This window comes from Gracilinanus agilis, chromosome 2, assembly GCF_016433145.1.
Source record: "Gracilinanus agilis isolate LMUSP501 chromosome 2, AgileGrace, whole genome shotgun sequence".
NCBI lineage: Eukaryota > Metazoa > Chordata > Mammalia > Didelphimorphia > Didelphidae > Gracilinanus > Gracilinanus agilis.
Genome location: NC_058131.1, coordinates 190,485,056 through 190,506,173, shown reverse-complemented (window position 1 = coordinate 190,506,173; position 21,118 = coordinate 190,485,056). Strand labels below are relative to the sequence as shown.

Sequence of the window (21,118 nt, the reverse complement as noted above, 5' to 3'; positions counted from 1 at the left end):
TCAACATCACTTATTCATGATGGCAGGCAAAAATAGGCAATATTAATGAACAAAGCATGTACAATATGTAATCTTTAAATATGAATAAGTTGACTACCAGAGATAGCATGGAATATGCATGCATTAGCATGTATATGTTAGAATTTATATCCTGAAATTGTGAAATGGCCTGGAATCTCAACTACGAATGATTAGCTCTGCTAATTACTTTCAAGAAATAAGTTAGAAGATCAAGAACTTGTTTCTTCATTGAAAAATTATTGTGGGATCCTCAAGTGTGGATCAGGTAGCCTGGGTGAAATATTATAGTAAATACAAGCATGCTATAGGGAATGAAGTCACACCATGTTCCTACCATAATTTTTGTTGTCAAGAACTTCAAAGTGTCATTTAACAAAGAGATAACTTGTCATTATCAGAGTGAGACACATTTCCATTCAATATAGAGATCCTCAACTATCTAAAATATGACAATGTTATTTACTTAATTGATTTTTACTGATAACCTTTATTTTTATATCACCTAGATTTTTCCCTATATACTATCTCTCTAAATAACCATATTTTATGAGTAGTAATTTTAAAGGAAAGAGAAAAATAGCAAAACTGATAAATATTTTTAAAATCTGATACTGTATGCCATGTTCCCTAAACACAGAAATTTCACCTCTTCTAAGAAATAGAGATAAGTATTGCTCTTATTCCAATCCCAGTTTGAAAGTCAAGTAAAGCTTTGACAAAGAAAATATGAACTTAGAGAAAAATGTGCATTGTAGAACTTCTATACAGAATACTTACATAACCATCTAGTCCCCAGTTGTCATTTTCAAACTTGCTTACAAAAATATCCACTGGTCCCTTAATTTGGAAAACTTTCAGAAGTAAATGAGCTTCCTCCTTCTTATAAACACCTACAAATGACAATAAGAAGAATCTGTAAGAATAATTGCCCTCCTTAATTATTTTTCTAACTGTATACTCTGTATATTTACATCTATGCACACTGACTTTTGAGGGGTGCATTGATAATTTTAGAAGCATCAAAATATGCAAAGTGGAATATTTCTTGCTCATAATCATGGGGAGGTAAGAAGGATAATTATTATGTTTCACTGATTTCATTGTACCTTAAAAGCCACTCTTTTTAGTAGCATCCTCCTAAAAACTGCCATTTTTCAGATAAATACTAAGGCTTTGTTTGGAAATAATGAATGGAGGAGTTAAAACTGTAGAGATTCTAGTTGTAGAATATAGAAAATGAGTATTTTTAACATTTCAATTTAAAATTCTAACAGCTCTCAAAATGATCAACTTGATCTTTCATGCATATTTTATTTTATTTTTTTAAAAGTGTTTCCTTCCATTGGAGCATCAATACTGTGTATTATTTCCAAAGCAGAAAAGTTGTAAGAGTTGGTAATGTGTAGTAAGTAATTTGTCCAGTCACATAGCTAAGAAGTTTTTAAGGTCAAATTTGAACCCAAATTTGAACCTCCCATCTCTGGTTCTGGATCTCATTCACTGATTAACCTAGCCAACTCTTCACTCATATTTTAAAGGAAAAATACAATATATTTTCTTAACATGTATTTGTTCATTGAGAGAAAAGTCTACTGATCTTAAACTAAAAAACTGAAATGAGAAAACAATTTTGCATAATCCAATTTTAAGAGAGGAAGAAATGGAGGATATTAATATGCATAAAACTGAGGAGGGGAGAAGGAAGTTGATTAAAGATTATATAATTTTTAGGGATATATAACTATTACAGGGAATGTTGCTTGAAATTCATTTGAAAGAACATTTTAAAAAATATCATCAGAAACACCATTGAAGGCAAGAAAACCGATTTGTAACATTATAGGCTAGAAGAAGGATGAAATAAAAATATATTCTGTTCACAATTGAGACGACTACAATTTAGATATTGAGTGTTCATGAGGTCAGTATCAAAATTCATCCATTTGGTTTCAATTTATGCTTGCAAATAAAATGAGTGAGGACTTGATGACCCTCATTTAGGGTCTATTAAAGAGAACCACCTTGTTTTGTTTAGGAAAGAACAAACAGGTGGTTTCACATTAATTTATCAAATGCTGTGTTTCAAGATAGAGTTTCTCAAGCCTCCAGGGTTACTATGTCAATAAATTCTTTTTTGCCTTTAGTTGGAAATTCACTTTCCAGATCATTTCTCTGATTCTACATGAGTTCTGATATCTGAAACTTCATCTATTCTTATTACAATTATATGGGTGAAACCAGAAGCTAAACATATTATGAGTTCTCTAATTCATTAGGATTTATTTGCAGCAATTTCTGAATCTTAACAGATCTTCTGCGTCTAGCCAAGCCTAAATGTATAGATAGTCCCATAGTACCCTAGGGACTCTAGAACAAGTATAAATATTTAGAAGAATACACATCTCTTTTACATTTACTGGTATGTAAAACTGTAGAATTCCTATTCCTATATCTTCCAGTATTATTAGAACTGCTACGTAATTCAGATTTCCTTTCAAATTCCCAAGGTTAAACTGGACTACACATTTACTTAATGGTGAGTTGGCAAATAGCATCTTTTTTAAATGGTAGAAATTGAGGATGAGAGTTAGATTTTTTTAACTCTTACTGGAGACTATTAATCCTTTACCTATTAAAGAAAAAACAACTGATTTCCCACTCTATGGCTTGAAAGTTCCATAGAAAGGGAAACCTAGCCATAGGGAAGAGTGATGAATGAAGAAATAAGAAACTTCATATATTTGGTTCAGAGAGTCTTAGGGGGAGTGTCAGTGGAATAGGAACAAAAGGCAGGGAAATAAGAAAGATTTATGAAATAAACTTCCAGGTCGGTGGCAGAAGGTTAGGAGGAGTGGAGGAGATACAAGGAGTTTGTAGGAAAAAGGGATCAATTTAGGCATTTGTTACACATTAGAACAGAATACTTTCAAAACACCCATAAAGTTAGTGTAGAACTCACCTGACAATTTTAATTCCACATTGGATCCTTCAATAAATGTAGCATTTACTTTGCTACTTGTTGCATTGAACCAGTCCACAGTTAAAGTTGCAGGATGTCGTTTCCCTAAATACTCATAATAGCCTTTCCACACTGAGTTGATGAAAAATACATCAGAAGGAACTAAGAGAGAAAGTAAGAAAAATATAGTTAAGAAGATACCATTACAAAATAACATCAGTCACTTATTTCTCCGCTTCCTATATTAGAGCTCCTGAACCTAGGTGACACGAAGAATGCCATTCATTCACTATGAAGATTCAAAGACAGATGATGATTATGATGATGACCACAGCAACGACAACGACTACAAGAAAGACAACACTTCCACCAACAACAATTTAGCTTCTTTCTCTGTCCTCCCCCCCCATTTACGTGCAAACAATCCTAATGGTATATAATTTCAGTAAAATGTCATAGTACTGTAACAGACTCTTTAGATTTTCAACATATTTAATTTTTTATATAATCAGTAATTTAACTTTCTTCAGTATGTGATTGTCCAAATGATAACATGAAGAAGATTTTAAAAGGGTGAAAATTATGTTTTTTTTGCTCTATATAGCTGGTATTGACCAATTTTTTTTCTTTTTCCTGAATTACATGTAATTTTTTGCTAATAATACAAAAAGAAAATTTATTTCAAATTTTAGATAATTATTTGTTAAAAATTACTTTCCTGAACATATTTGCATACCAAAAAGAGTATTTCAGTGTTATCAAAGTATCAATTAGTATTATAATTCAATTTGGTTTTTACATGCACAAATGTTGCACAAAACTGAATTATAAAACCTAAAATCGATTTTTATTTGAATCTTTCCATGAATTCCATGGTTCAATATATCTTGGGATTTTGAAAACAGTAGCTTTTACCCATCATCTATTGAGAATATTGAAAAAGGAATTCTGATAGGAATGAGATTACAATACAAGATAGCAGACATCCCTTACAAATTGAATTTAAAATTGAGGTATTTATGGTTTATTTGGTATCAAATTAGCATAGAAAGAGGGAGAAATATTAGCAGGCTTTTTTTAACCTCATCTTTGTTTTTCCTTGCTAAAGACAGCTTCCTATAAAAATAACTTTAAGAGTGTTAATGCTCAGAATAGGCCAAGTTTAAGTAGGAATGATAAAGATTTTTAAAAGTATTTTAAGGTGTGTTGGAGCAAAGAGAAAATTCAATAAGGGATAGAGAGAGTTCTTGAGGACATGGGACAATGAGAAGGCAAAATCGTACTACACTAATTACATTTCTTTCTTTTTTCTCTACCTAGTAGAAAGATCTTTAAAGTGAGTAGGATGAAACCAAAATAGTTGAGGTAAAAGAAACTCGAGATAATAGAAAAAATTGCTACCTTCAATGACTTCAAGTGATGAGTGCTGAGCTAATTACATATATCCCAAGGCATTAGAAGGCCTCTTGACTATGAATACTACCTCCATTTATTGGAAAGTTGTAGAGAGACAATAAAGGTGCCAAAAGACACAAGTGTAATTCTTATTTTCAAGAAAGGAAAACAGGTAGCTATCTCAAACTATGGACTGTTTTGCTTGACTTAGATTCTTGAAAAAATTCTAAAACACATCATTAAAGAGAAGGTGTGTGAGCACTTTGAAAGGGACGTACTAATCAGCAAGAGTGAGAATAGGATCATCATTAACAACTTATTTTAGGTTTCCTTTTGTTACCAGATCTTTAGAATAACACATCAGGGAAATGCCAGAGATATATTCTACTTGGATTTTAGACAGACAATTGACAGTCTGATATGACATTTTGTGGGATAAGAAGAAATAAAGGCTACTTTACGGGAGACAGGATTTGGACTTGTGATTACATGTGTATATGATACTCCTAAAGGAAGAAAGGATTTTCCAGTAAATCTCAGCCAGTATTTCTATGAATTTTATATTCTTAGACAGTTGTCTAAAATGAGAGACATTAAGAAGCTTGCCCAGGGTTACATAGCCAGTGTTTTTCAGATGTAGTACTTAGACATATGTCTTACTAACTTCAAGGACAACTCCATTAATTACACCATGCTGTCCTTAGATAATAGTATTAATTAGGTGGACTTGGAAGTAATTGAAAGACAAGATCCAGAATAAAAATTATTAATCCAATCTCAGCCTGGAGAAAAGTCTCCAGCAGTGCAATAGAGTCCTTCTTGGCCCTGGGCTCCTTAACATTTTTTTATCAATGATTTCGCTGTAGGCATGCTTTTGCAAATAACAAAAATATTGAAAGAATGTCCAATAAAATGGATAGTAAATTCAGGATCCAGAAAGATCTAACTTCAATATAGGATAGAATAAGGAAAAATATAATAAACATTAAAATCCTATAAATCGGTGTAATAACACAAGTATAATTAGCAAAGATAAGACTATTTGTGAAAATTTATTAAACTAAGGCTTGGAAATTTAATGAACACTAAGTTCAATTTGCATCATCAATGTAACATAAATTTTATTGGTCACATATTAGGAAAAATTCCTAGTCCCTAGCATGTGCATTAGGAAGCAACATGTAAAAGTTCCTGTTTTACATTCATTTCCCAACTGTTAACATATGTGACATGTTACACTTGAGATTGTATTTAAAACTATTTAAAAAACCAAATTATGATAAGAATAAATGCTAGTATTAACTTGATAAATGTTGATTGATTGGTCAATTGACATTTAAAAACTTCAGCACATATGGAGGAATAAATTAAATATGAATAGGGGAATGGAAACCATGACACTAGAATCAGCTATATTAATTAGATGTGATTAGTTTGGAAAAGAAAAGACTTTGGGAAGACCTGATATCTGCCTTAAATGTTTGAATGGCTGTCATGTGAATGAAGAATTGAAATTGCTTTACTTGCTTCCACAGGGCATAATTAATTAAGGGCCATGTTTGAAAGTCAGGATGATATAATGATTTCCTAACAGGGCTAGCTTCCCCAAAGGGAAATAGGTGAGCTTTAAAGGCAATAAGTTCCTTTTAGACAGTGATCTTCAAACTGAGTTTAGAAGGCCATATGTTGGGCATATTATAGAGAGAATTTTTCTTCATGTGTGGATCACATAAGAATATATCTAAGTTCCATTCCAATTCTGAGATTCCATGTTTTTAACTTTAATTTAACCATTTATCATTCTAATCATATTGCTAATAATTTCCTATTGTTATTTAGGAATGTATATATAGATATAGATATAATTCATTTCAAAAGGCCCCTTAGGAAGAAGAAATATTTTTAATATGTGCCAAGGGCCTATGGTAAGTTTGATGATAAGAGTAAAATGTTATTTATTTTAATGTCTCATTATCTAATTTACTCATTAATTAGACAAGATTAATAATATGTAATCAGTTAATATGCCCTTTGCTTAAGTCATGATACAATTTCCACTATTCCATATATACATATATAAGTCAACTAATGATCTTAAGTTGTTTGTACTTCTGCTCATAATTCACTTTTCAGACTAATGGACTCTTTACCTATCTTTCCTGATATTCTTCATATATCTAAAAGGTATTTATAATACAAAAAAAACCCAAAAATTATAATCAACCTTTGGTTATAAAGATTCATCCAGAGAATAATTAGTAAAATCACTTGGTTTTCATTTCTGTTTCTTAAATTATTCATTCAAGAAACATTTATTAAGCAACTACTAGATATAAGGCCCTGTACTACCAAAAAAAAATTGAGATCTTAGTCAAGAAGTTGAGAACACTGTGAACAATATATATAGACTCAGAATGAGTTGACTATTGATGGTCACTAGCTACAATATTGTTGTCTATTTGGTGTCAGTGTAGAGGTATTCATATAACAGAAACAACAAATCATCAGATTTAAAAGTTGGAAGAGATTTTAGACATCATCTAGAACAACTGTCATTTTTACAGAGGAAGAAATTGGAGGTAATTAAAATGAGCAAAAAGAAACCTTCCCTAAAATTGGTATTTTAAGAGAATAAAGTGATCATCTTTCCTGGTTAGAACTCATTTAATCATCTGTTAAATCATAAATTAGTTTTTATATTGCTCTTAATTGTTGATTATCTTGAAATAGTGGGTAACAGTGATTTTATAGAGATCATATAGGCAAGGTACAAGTATGCTGGGAAAATCTATCTATCTATCTATCTCTTTATATATATATATATATATATATATATATGTATGTATGTTTATATATACATACATATTTTGTCTGTTTGGATTTCTAAAGACCATTAAGACACTACAAGCTGAACTAGTCCTTCTTTTGTCTTCTGGTTCGCATAGCTTTGCAGGTGACCCTTGGTAAAATGGAATGACAATATTCTGTTTGAGTAACATCCCACTATGTACCTATTTAGGGCTGTGCTGTTTATTACTCATATCAAAAGCATTGAAAAAGTGTTGTTACTATTGGCAAAAGTTGTTTTTTTTTTATCCCAAAAGAGAATTTATGTTATATGTACGAATCTTTAATAGGAATTATAGTAATATCAGTTCTCAGTAAAATATCATTATTAAAGAAAAAGACTTCTCTTAAGAAAGCTAAAATTATTTAGAAGATTCAAACAACAACTTTGCTTTGGAGGTCGGAGACTTTTTTCTAATTTACTATTGACATAAGGAAACTTTAAACATTTCTGATGGGGTTAATTATATAACAGCAAGTATAGAAACACTATGGAATGTGAAGTAGTCACATTGACAGTGTTTCTTCTTCATTTTCATGGATTCGATTTTCCAGTTTACTTAGATGATGTAGGGTTGACTTAAGGATGAGTCTTTGATTTCTGATAATATGTAATAATGAAGTGCGACCCTCCTTATAAGGCTCTCCATTATAACACCTTGCCTTTCAGAAGCATTATTTCCACTTCTGTTTACAAAATGCCTAAGACCTCCTTGAATTAAATAATAGTTTTCATTATCCAAATTTTTTATTTTTGGCAAATAATTGGAAAATCATATTGCCATTCTGGGGGTAAAAATCAGAAAGTAAGCTTGTTTTTAGTTAATGGTTTGTTTAATCCTTTCAGTGAAGTAATGGAATCAAAACCTTATATGTTCAAAATATCATCACTATATGTATATATGTTATTAGTAGAGAACAAATCACTTAATTGTATTTAGATCTAAAACTGTTCTGGTATACAAACCTGGAGTTTTAGTAACTGTTTCATTAACTTCTCTCACTCCTTTACCTACAAGTAAAAAGACAAGTTATCACTTTCAAGAACAAACGTATTTTTGAATATTGTTGAAATAATGCTCAGGTGAAGCAAGTGTCTTTTCTCTGGATTGGATAAATTTATGAAATAATTAAAGTCTAAAACATGTTATATGCTAAACCAAGAATTTTACTTTTTCTTTTTTGGAGCAGGGCAAGGAAAAGAGGGTGAATTTAAAGGAAATACATAAATTCTGATACAAAAGAGAGTACTTCTATTTAAGTGAGAGTGCTACAACAGAGAGCCTTGTAATGAGGGTGGCTTACACAAGATACTTTATGAAAGATGTGTGCCTCAAACTAAAAGGTGAGATTAAATCAAATTTAAAATGTAAAATATATTCTGAAAAAAGGCACAAAAAAGACATAAAATGAATTTACACATGAATGATTAAAGAAACTGACATTTGTCCTTGAGTGAGGACTCTCAGGTTAGCTTAATTTAAGATCTCCTGACTTTCATTACTTTTTGTTAAAACGTAAGTGTCATGACTTTTCAGCGTTGTTTCTTATTCTTAGGAGAGAAAGGGAAAGGCAACACAAGACTTCAGGACAATTCCTATCTTCAATATTAGTAATAAGCCCCAGGAATCTCAACATGAAGCCAAAGATTTAATTTATTTCTAAAATATTTACATCTATGGTTCAGTATTCGGTACACATACGGTCTAAAGTTTAGATGAAAACCCAAAGGGTTAGTCGTCATTGAGTTTTGACCCAGAACTGTTTTTCTTGTCAGAGAAAACAAAATTTTGCTGGTAATTAATTAATAATTTTCATACTAATTGCTTTTGTGATTTGAAATAGCAAAATTCATGTCAAGAGTATACAGATTCAATGTCTCCCACTGAAACAGCTTGAGTTGTCTTAAAATATTAATATTTCATGTTTGTTTAAGCATATGCTCAGGCCTTTGGTGAATTTTGTTTATTTCCACCTAGAAAAATAAATGCTTTCCCTAAAATATATTGTATATAATTTACCTGGTGGAATGACTCTTGCACAAAATACTCTTTATTTTTTATATAAAATAGAGTAAATGATAAGATTAAAACATACATTTAACCCATGCTCTTATTTTGTTATATCAGCATATATAAATATACATATATTTTCTCCCTTTTAAATTATTAATATGTAAAAATTATTATAGAATCCTTGTTGGTGTTCGATTTTGTTACAGACCTGGAAGCTATTCTTAATCATACAATTTATTTCATTTAGAAAATTATTCTTTCTCTGTAATCAATGACTTACTTTTACAAACAGGTGACTTTCCTGTCCATTTCATATCTGGTTTACATGTCCGGTGCTCAGATCCACCCGCAAGAAAAAATCCAGGATGACAGGTATATACTAAAGTATAACCAAAAGTAGGAAGGTCTATTGCTCTTACATCTGCATGGGCTGGTGTCTCTGGTTGTCTACATGCATGAGCTGAAATAAGTCAGATAATATGAGAAAACACTAAGGCAAGCATATTATAGCATATTCAAGATCAAGCTCTGATTTCTTTTCCTAACTGAACTTTCCAAGATTAAGAAGACTTTCTAAAGACAATGGAAAAACTGGAATTTTTTAAAACTAAAAACCTATAGTAAAATCATTTTTCAGTAAATATAAAATTGAGATGCAGTTGATTATGAGAAAGCATTGTTCTCTACACATTGAATCCATCAATTTGTTCATCATACATTATTATTAAAATTACATATGATATATTGATGAAGTTGGTAATGTGTTCATATGATATTACTAGTTTAATTGCTTTAGAAAGAAATTCCCCCCAAATTGAAGAAATAGCACATGGCAAAATCATTCATTGTGGTTTATGTTTATTTATTTTTCTTTAAAGGATCATCAGCATTACAAACTTGTAGAAACTTTGAACACCAATTAAGATAAAAATACAAAGATTTTGAATTTGCAATAAAATAAAATTTTAGTGGGAACATTATAGTTGATATGCCCCATTAAAGGAAAAAATATTTCTTGATTTTCATTCCAGTCATTCATAAGCTTTTAAAATAATTACATAATACATATGAATTAACAAACATCTATCATGCATTTACTTCGTTTAAGTCCTTCTGCTAGATAACTGGTAGTAAAATGATTGATCAGATCAGTTTAGATTAGATAAAGCATTTTTTAAGTATATCATATACACCAGGCACTGAGAAAGAAAGTAATCTTTATCCTTAAGGAACTTTACATTTGAATGGATACATTAACATGCATTCAAGTAAACAAAGTAATAGTTATGTTCAAGAAGGAGAGAATCAAAATAATTGAGAGGATAAAGAAAGGCCTCAGATAGTGTACTTGGAGCTGGGATTTGAATGAATCTAGGGACCTTATGAAGTCACAGTAGGGTAGAATAAATTCATGGCATAGTAGAAAATACATTCAAAAATACGAATATGGCAGAAGAAATGTCTTGTTTAGGGAATGACTAGCAGGGCAACGTTAGTAGAATGGAGAATGGATAAAAGTGAGTCACCTGAAATAGGATTGTAAATGTGGTTAAGAAACAAATTGTAGGGAGCTTTAACCATCAGAATAAGGATTTTGTATTTTACACTAAAGGAAATAGGAAAGCATTGAATATTTTTGAGGTATAGGGTGTCACACTCTGTTTTTAAGAACATGACAGCAGTTTAGAAGTTATATGGAGGATGGAATGGAGAAAGGGTAGGCTGGCAGCAGGGGAGATTATTTAGAATGCAGCTCAAATTTCATAGGCAAGCAGTCATAAAAATCTGAAGTAGGATAAAGTCTAGTAAGAGAAGAGAAGAGATTAGATTAAATCTATGAGAAGGTATAATCAAAACGTGAGTCTCATGCCACTCTAAGAGATGGTGATGTGTGCATTTGTTTACAGATTTAATTATAATTTCTATAATCTATGAATAACTGACTACTAGGCCATAGAAGTTATGGTCACTTGTATGTCATAAGTATTTAAAAACAAAACATATATCATCCCAGACAGATACAGTCAGTCCTAAGGGGACTGACCATGTAGGCAATGGCAACGGAGATCACTTTTGAAATCTATGCAAAATGAGATGAAGAATTTTTAAAACTGAAATATTGAATTATGTTTTTGATGTTTAATATAGTCAAATGCCATTTTGCTTTTAGAAATTAATTTGAATTTATTTACTTGTTTATATGCATACATATAATACTAATTTCTGTGCTGAAGTGGCAATAGACAAATGGGATTCTGGATTTGGTGGATGAACAATTATAAAGCATGGTACAGCAAAAGTGAAGGTACTAATGAAATTATAAAGGTTTCTTTGTTGTCATCTTATGGATACCTGAGGACTAGAAAAACGAAGTAGTAGGGGGTAACCTGAGGTTTTAAATCTGACTTTGCCATTTAATAATTGCGTGACTTCGGTCAAGGCTGTGCCTCAGTTTCCACACCTTCATAATGAGAGTGCTTAGATTCAATAGTTTTTAAGGTCCTTTTCATCTCTAAACCTTTGATGGCTTCCTCACACAGCTCTTTATGACACCATCAATTCCCCAGTAACTAAGACTTGACCTCTGGAGTCCAATTTAACTTTTCTCTCTTCTACATTGCTCAGGTCTAGTAAGTTATTGTCAATTCTGCCTCCACAACATTTCTGTCCTTTGTCATTAATTTACATTACCTCATTCCTATTTTAGTCTCTGGTTACTTGTCAGCCGGATTATTGCATAGAATCATAGGATCTTAAAGCTGGAAAGGATATCAAATCCCCTATCTAGTATCCCTCTTCTCAGTCTCTCTCCTCTCCAATTTAGCCTTCAAAGCTCAAAACTAAAGAAACAAAACTTTTTGATGTAAAAATCTCATCGTGGCACTCTCTTATTCAAAAATCTTTAGTAGTTTCCTGTTGTAGGCAGAATAAAATATTTTATCCTCCAATTTGTCCTGTCTTTCCCCATTTCCTACAATCAATCAGAAAGTTAGATAGCTGATTCTTTTTAATAACAAATCATACTTACGAATGCATTCAGTCTGTATGCCGCTCCATGTTAAATTAGCAAGGCAAGAACGTGTTGTGGATCCCTGAATGTGATAACCCTTTCTGCATCGGAAAAAGACAGTGCTTCCAACCTATCAAGAAACCAAAGAAAATAATCAGAGGAAAAAAAAACACAACTTGAAATCAACAAAGACAATTACACTTGAATGCTAATCAAGAGTGACATATTACATATATGTATAATGACATAAGTCATACATACAATGAAAATTACATACATCTTACTTTACTCTTCAAGCCATTATCATGTTTATTTTGTATAACCAAACTGTCTTCAAGTGTCATTACAGAAGAAATTGCTGGATTTATTGATCAATACTCCAAATAAGTTGAGACATGATAGTTTAGGAATTTATTTACAGTGAGCAAAAGAAAGTGTGTCTCCTCTCTTTAAAGTGCTGTGTATTTTTAGTATTTCAAACTTTTTGCTGGAGAATGTATATATAAAATACAATTATTGGAACAGGTTCATTATTTAATTGTTAAATAATGTTTTTAAATTTTTCTTTTCTATCATTTTCCTTCTGTTGTTAATAGTCCTATTTTATTTTTTGAGGTTCAAAATTATACTTTAAAAAATTCTTCTTCCTCTCTGGCTTACTTTCTCTCCTATGTAGTAATCAATCAACATATATTTATTGAGAAAATGCTATAGGTACTGAAGCTCAGGGCTAAATGTAAATAGAGGTTTAGTACTGCAAACTACAGAACTTAAGTCTCTGTTCCCTTGAAGGGAAGCTGCAATTTGAAGCACCATGATAAAGCACAGGTCTCACCTGAGACCTCCATTTCCCTTTCCTTGAACAGGAAGAAAAACAAGAGATATCAAGTTTCTGTAAAATTAAAAGCATGTCTTTATTAAGCAATGCACGTGGGAACAAATCGGTCTAAAACTAAAAAGCTCAAAGTTAGGTGGCCAGCTGCTATATTTATAATTCTTAGCAATGCAGAGGTGAGAAAGGGATGGATCCAGGGAAGGAACTGGGGTGGTATGGGTGAAGAGTTCCCAGGGAAAGGAGGAGCAGATTGTCAAGTGCAAGGGGAAATGAAGACATTTTTGGTACATATTTTGAAATGCAATGATACATTCTTTAGTATTTTAACAAGTATGAACTAATCAGTTCCCATACTTGAGAATACAGTAGGGTGAGAACTGGTATGGAATTAACCAGGCTAGGCGGAAACCAAATTCAGTCTTTTGTTCCGGGGAATTTTCAGACAGTTAGTTTCTTCAGGTTATTCTGTGTCCAAAAGACAATCAGTTTATTACAATCACTCTAAGTCCCAGGCAAATAGAATATGACTGTCTTACACATCTTTATCACATGACAAAGGACAACTCTAACATATGAAGAAACTTACTAAGATGTTTTACACAGAACCAAGTTATTTAAGGGGATTTTTTTGCTTTGTTTTTCATTTCGAAAAGCATTGATTCCTTGCTGGCATAAAGGAAGTAGCAATTGATTTAAAATGAAAAAAAAAACCTGGGTTCACATTCCTGTGACATTTACTGAGTAACCAAGATTTGGTTGTTTTCCCTCTTTGGACTATAATTTACCCACCTGTAATTTTTTTTTATCTATATCTCCATAATCTACCAAGGAGTCAGGCATATCATAAATGCTTAATCGATGTTTGTCGACTGACTGTTTGTTAATTATGCTATATAAAATTGCCCGATAGCCAAATAAGTTATATGAGGTCTAAGAAGGGATGTAGGGGGTCAGGGAGGGCTTCATGGAGAAGATGACAATCAAGTTGGACTTTATTTTATTTTATTAAACCCTTACCTTATGTCTTGGAGTCAATACTATGTATTGGCTCCAACGCAGAAGAGTGGTAAGGGTAGGCAATGGGGGTCAAGTGACTTGCCCAGGGTCACACAGCTGGGAAGAGACTGAGGTCGGATTTGAACCTAGGACCTCCCATCTCTAGGCCTGGCTCTCAAACCACTGAGCTACCCAGCTGCCCTCCCCCCCCACCTGTAATTTTAAGAGTTTATATTATAGTGCTTCCAAGGACCTTTAGTCCTTTAAATCTAAATTCTTCTTTAAGCAGAAGCTAACATTGATTTCTCAGAAATATAGAGGAAATTCTGAGAGATATTTACTCAGATACTCTCCTGGAGTCACATACTAGGTTTTTATTAAAGGCAGGATAGGTAGTGAGCTAAAATCCTGCCTTTCATCCAACTGTGACTAAGAAACATAGGACAAGAGACCTCGGTGAAAATTAATAGTAATAGAGAGACAATGTTGGACAAGGGAGGTTTGTCCCAGTAGAGTTCCTCTGATATTTTATGGACTGTACAAGCTTTCACATTTTAAGACTGATAAATTGGAGTCCATAAAGTTGGAAGAAATCAGGATGGGGAAGGGAATAGAAGATCAGTTGAAAGAATTGGAGATATATAGGGAATGGGAGGCATGATAGTTGTTTTCAAGAACCTACAGGTAATTCACTATGTTTTCAAGAACCTGAAGGAGCTATAACTATCATAAATCCTTGTAGTGTTTGTGAGTCTCAAGTAAGTGAGTCCTTGAATGAATATAAACCTACATTAACAGCTATATTCGATAGTACACAAGCAGTCTGAGGGAAGGTAAAGCAAAGTCTATTTTATTACTTATTAAATTACTTATAAATCTTGTATTGAGGAAGGTTTCAATATGAAATGTAATTTATCAGATTATAACTTATTGATGCTACTATATTATGAGATAGTTAAAAGAAATAAGTTGAAACTTCTTATTTGACTACTTATTATCTGTATGATCATCTAAGCAAATTTATTTGCCTCTCTGGACTTTATCTTCCTGTATATAATGGAGATAAAAATATATACTGCTTACTAAGCTATTTTGTGGCTAAAATGTAATCATATTAAGCTCTCTCTATGAAAATTAAAGAGTAGAATATTGGGAAAAGTACTAAATTTTGACTCAGAGTCCCTAGGTTTGATCCCTCATTCTGTTACTTACTACCTACGAAGTCTCTTCTAACTATACATTTATGAACCTAAGATTACGTATATAAAACCAGTCACTATTATTCTCTCTCTACTTAGAGTGATTATTGTCCATTCTGTTTCCCATACTATTTTATAGAAAACATGCTATGTGTGACTGCTATATATGTTTCATAAGAAAGAGACATGGAAGAAATTTTTAAAAATACAACAGAGGAAATGGGGAATATAATGACATTTTGAAAAAAAATGAAACTAGGAAAAACTATATTCAGCAAGGAAACTACATGATTTCACCCCAGATTTGCTTCCTAAATCAGATCCACAGAGGCTGAATGGGATTCTAATAAAGTCAGTAGTTCTATAGGAAAACTGCATGTTTTGAGAAAACTGCATGTTCATCTGAATCTGGTCCCTGTGTTAAGCAGGTTATAGTCGCTAATTAATACAACAATTTTGCTTGCTATCTCTAAAAACAGGTTGGTAATTAATTGACAATGACAATGAAAAAGAATAAAGAAATGTCACTTCTTATGAATACAAAGGGAATAACAGAAGAGTCCATGTGACAAAGAGACATCCTGACTAGAAGTTTTGCTCCCATTGTTTTCTACCATTGACTCCCGAATGGACTCCTTCCATTACTTCTATTTCTCAGTCTACTTCTTTTTATCTTAGAATCATTGTGCTCAATTTCTTTCCCCATCTTTTCTTCCCCTTCAGTCTCTTTTCTACTTATGTGAAAATTCATTTCCTTACTCTTCCCCCTAACATGCTACTCTTTTCTTCTGTTCTGCTGCCTAAACCATGGAAGGGTGAAAGCCACTAAGAGAAGTACTATAGTGGAAAGAGTGCTGGAATTAGAATCAGGAAAGACATGAGTTCAAGGTCTTTGTTTTACATTCACTTGTTATGTGACCCTGGATAAGTAATTTGATGTCTCTGAGCTGCAGCTTCATTGTCTGTACAATGAGAATAGTAATATTTATACTAATGACATTACAGATTATGTATGAAATATTTTATAATTTTAAAAGACAACATAAAAGCCTTCTCCAGTGATTAGTGAAAATCTCTTATTCCTATTGTCCGAAAAATCTTTGATTAGTAAATTTTCTGCCTTATCTATGAACCAAGAGACTTCCTGCAGTCTCTTCACCATGTTCTCTCTGACTTTCCAACCACATCAATTCAACTAGAAACAAGGAATCCACTCCTATGTGCTCCCTTATCTAATAGGTGAATCATTTTTTTCCATTTCTAATCAGGAAATAGTCCACTATACTATCAGACCTCTGAGCTGATTCCCTTTTCTTCCTCCTTCCCTTTTCATAATTATTTTATGTTTTCCTACTTTAGGATGTAAGCTCTGTGAGGCTAGGGACTATTGTTGGCTTTTATATGTATTCCCAGGCCTTAACACAGTGACTGACAGTACTTAAGAATCTCTCCCTCTCATTCTCACTCTCTCATTCCTCATTCTCTGTCTCTGTCTCTGTCTCTCACCCCCTCTCACTCCCTACCTATTCATTTATCATCCCTCTATCTAGCTATATGAGACCAAAGACAGTTCCTGATGATACTATGGCAGGGGGAATATGTGTTTCTGAAATCCTAACTTAGAAATCTAAATGTATTTTCCTATACTTACATAGAGTGATTAGGTTACTAGGAATTGCATGGTACTATACTTTAGGCACATAAATCATACATATTAATAATAATGATAAATGTATCATAGGGTTGAATAAGTTTTTTTCAGATTGACTTGGGAACCAATTACCAGTAGTCAATCCAACTCACATTTATTAAACACTTTTGTGGAAGACACTGTGGTTGATATCAGGGATATAGATGGAAATGACATAATCTCTTGTACTTTAGAACTTGACAATCTAATTTTTTTTCTTTGGGAAAATGCACTCCAAGTTTCAAACAATTATCTTGCAAACAAATTGTAAATCATGGAGAGCCACATACAACACACATACACCAATAAAAATACAGGTGTATATATGGAGGGCAGGGTTATTATATAAGTGAGTGTGTGTGTGTGTGTGTGTGTGTATGTGTGTGTGTATGTATAATATATCTCAGTATGTCCTTCTATTTTTTCATCTCTCCTTCTGCCTCTCTGCTATGAGAGTATTGTTCTCACTACAGATTCTGGTCACTTTATTCCTCTCTGCTTTCCCAGTCCTTCTCCAGACTCTCACTTCATTTTCCTCTCTTTATAGTCTTGACACTTCAGTTAAATTGTTCCTCTTTATGTATTCCTCAGCTCAACTAAATTCCAGTCAGGCCTTAGCTCACCATGGGCCCTAGGGTCTTCCCTTTGGCAAATGTCAGAACCAGCTAATTTCCCTGGCCTCTATGTTCAGTGTTGCTTCTCCAGCACCAGCCTACTGCCTATAGTAGACTCTCTGCCTTTATTGAATTCTGTCCTTTCTCTAATAGCTAAGAATTTTGAGAAGGAAGGAAAAACAGCTGCTAGAATCCTAACAGCCAGGAAAAAATATATCCCCTAGAATCTTGAATTGCTTAAACTGATCTTCTGTTTTCTTGTTCTTCATTTCATTCTTTCAAGCTTTATGATACTATTCTTTCTTCATTCATGATCTACCTGGTTAACTGCTCTTTCTCTATCTCCTTTGCAGGATCATAGTTATTGTTTACTAAGGCTCTCCTCTCCTGCTCTCTCTTTTTCCCTTCTTAACTTTCTTTTCCCCTTTTATTCTCTTTTCCTTTTTCTCCCTACTCCATTAATGACCATTCAAATACCATCTCAGTTTAGACAACTTCCAGACTTCCATACAAACATACCTTTCACATCTTTGTTGAGTTTCATCAATATTTATCACATTACTGTCTACTGAATATCTCTACTTGAAGGGCCCATAAGTATCTCAAATGCAATATGTGTCAATACACTTATTTTCCTAAACTTTACTAGTCTCCTTATTTTTTTGAGGACATCAACATTCTTCCAATTACCTACATTCATAATTTGGGGTCATCAAAGTTCTTTCCTCTCTCTTAGCCCCAGAACCAATAATTTGCTAAATTTAATCAATGTTACTTGATTATCTTTCACATTTTTTTCCATTTCTAAACTGAAATTACCACTATCCTAGTTCAGGACCTCATTAGTCCTCAAACTGACTAATGTAACAGCATTTTCATTGGTTTCCTTGTTTCTAATCTTTTCCCATTCTTATCTGTCCTACAAATAGCTGCCAAATTTTTATTACTAAAGCACAGGTATGATCAAGAGAGTTCTCTTTACATATTCTGAGTTCCCACCAAACTAGAATACATGCTTTTTTCATGTATGATATTTCATCTCTTACCTTCATGTCTTTACACAGATTGTCTCTTATGATTGAAATGTTCTTACTCACATCTGATTCTTGGAATTTTGGGTGTTTTCAAGGAACTAGTTTAATATGTCAGTTATCAGTGTCCTCACTTCCTTTTCCCAAAGGTTTTGGCAATTATGTGTATACATGTTATTTCTCCCAATTAGAAAGTAATCTCTTTGAGGTTGGAGGATGTCTTATATCATTTTCTGTATCCTTAACACAGTATCTATCACATAGTAGGTACTTTAAAATGCTTGTTTAATGGAATGGATTGAATATATTTTTCTTCCAAGTAATTCTTAAATTAGAGTAAATCAAAATAAAATATGCAATACCTCATAACCTCTAGAACTGTTTTGCATTCCAAAATGTGGGGTACCAGGATCTGTACAGGTATTGTGAGCTGGATCTGAAATTCAGAGTTTAAAAATACAATCAAATATAGTTTCTATATGTGAAAAAGAATTTCCTTTTCTAAAACTGCTTTACAAGTTTTAATAAATTATATCTATAGCAGTGTATAATAGAATTACTTCTTACTGAAACAGTACTTCTCATGAGAGAAAATCTAATTCAAGTAAAATGAAAGCAAAGCTACATTCACCCATTCTTTAAATTTCACTCATTACTCACAACTATTTTATCAGACTATAAATTGGCTGTCTGTACTGAAGAGTTACTCATTTTATTCAAATGGCTTTGAGGAGAAGAAATGCATATCTTAATAGAAAGGAATATTAAAACCATTGAGGAAATATAAAGAAGAGGTGGTCAAACCATATTCTATTCACTCTTTCTATGTTGAGCCATGAATTAGTGATTTTTAGAATATTAGTATAGTCATTCTTCAATATTTTAATGAAGACACTATCTCCCCAATATTGTTTTTCACTTCAGTGGTGCATCTTTCTATACCTGTCTTTCCCAGTGATATTTTCCCCTCACATGATCCCATTAACCCTCTACAATGAGAAGCTTTCATATATAGATAATCCTGATGGACATCCTGTGGTAATTTGTAAAACTAATTATTTTGATGCTACATTTTAGTAGATCTGAATTATTGGTCCCCTTATATAGAGTCTGATTACAATTTGAATAGCATTCATGTTTTCCCCCCTAAGTCTTCCTCAAGACTTCATAAATGACAACAAGGGAAATATTAAAGGTTTTAGGACTGAAGCAGATGGGAGCCCAACATGTGACATTTTCCCCAAATGTAGTACTTGAGCAATCAAAAGACCTTTCAGCTTCATCATTACTTATACTCTACAGCTGCTAATGGGAAAATGGAATAGAAAAAGTCTTTGAAAAAAGCATCAACTAACCTCTTGGGGAAAAACAAATTCAGTCCCAACATACTTAAACAATTAAACCAAAGCAACAATTAAAACCAAAGGATAGCAAATGCTTCTAACTTTAGAAACACTAGATCTTCAGTGAGGTTTTTTTCTGTTCCAGAAAATTAATTTTTTATAATGGAGATACTCTTCAATGGCTGATAAAATAGCAGAAACCCGTGATCTATAAATGTTTACTAGAGAAGTGCATGCTGTCATTTAATAGTGGTTACATATATATGTGTATATATTATACATACATATATATATATGAAACAAATATATAGACAAGTAAATCAAGAGATAAGGAAGTCTTTGCTCTCTGAAAAAGCAAAGAAGACTTGGTTAAATATATTCAAGAATTGTAATTACTGTATTAGCAACACTTTAACTAAGTGGTATGGAGAATAAGTAAGTGCAAGAACATGAAGTAAGATAAGATAAAGATGACTGAGAAAAGAAACATTCTAATTCATTAGCTAGGAATATCTCTCTATGAGGATGCTTCTGACTTAATCTACATGATAAGCAATAAGAATAGAATAGGGAGAGGAAGGTAAGTGAAGACAATGAAGCAAAATAATCAGTATTCTTTTAAATTCCCCAACTTGGTTTACTATAGGTCAAAAACTAATTAAGATAGTGTAATGCACAAAAACAAGAACTTAGATGTCAGGGGAAAAAACTACTCAAGAGATCAAGGGACTATAGTACAATATAACTAATGAGTAGATTTTCTTACAACCTAAAAACGAAATTTCTTTGTTACCAAAATAACCCAGATTATATTAATTTACTATTACCAATACAAGTGGGCTGTATTCCACTCCAAGTACCATCTGCTTGGCAGAGTCTTCTTGAAGAGCCTATCAATATAAAAGGAGATTTGCACTGGAAGGAGACTTCAGATCTATAGATAAAGCTTTTTCCACTAATCCTCCCCTCAGCAGGAGTGCCAGGATCACCACAGAACACAGCTAGTGGAAAAAATAAAATACAAGATAAGTGGGGCAAGCACTAGGAGAGCTAAAATACAATTTAAACACGCTAATATATAGCTTAATGCTAAACATAAGCTACAAACATTACTTTATAGTCCATTTAATGTTAACAGACTAGAATGGAACCAAATGAACACT

General features: G+C 32.5%; 1 protein-coding gene across 1 annotated transcript in view; it reads right to left on the bottom strand.

The window, feature by feature from the left end:
* Window positions 1-21,118, bottom strand: part of CSMD1 (CUB and Sushi multiple domains 1) — a 2,120,031-nt gene that overhangs the window by 10,499 nt on the left and 2,088,414 nt on the right. Inside the window, exons 62-68 of the mRNA XM_044659558.1 lie at window positions 20,783-20,956; window positions 18,975-19,048; window positions 12,266-12,377; window positions 9,518-9,697; window positions 8,190-8,234; window positions 2,981-3,142; window positions 799-911 (exon numbers count right to left, since the gene is read on the bottom strand). Of these exons, the coding sequence (XP_044515493.1) occupies window positions 799-911; window positions 2,981-3,142; window positions 8,190-8,234; window positions 9,518-9,697; window positions 12,266-12,377; window positions 18,975-19,048; window positions 20,783-20,956 (860 nt within the window). The remainder of the gene's footprint in view (window positions 1-798; window positions 912-2,980; window positions 3,143-8,189; window positions 8,235-9,517; window positions 9,698-12,265; window positions 12,378-18,974; window positions 19,049-20,782; window positions 20,957-21,118) is intronic.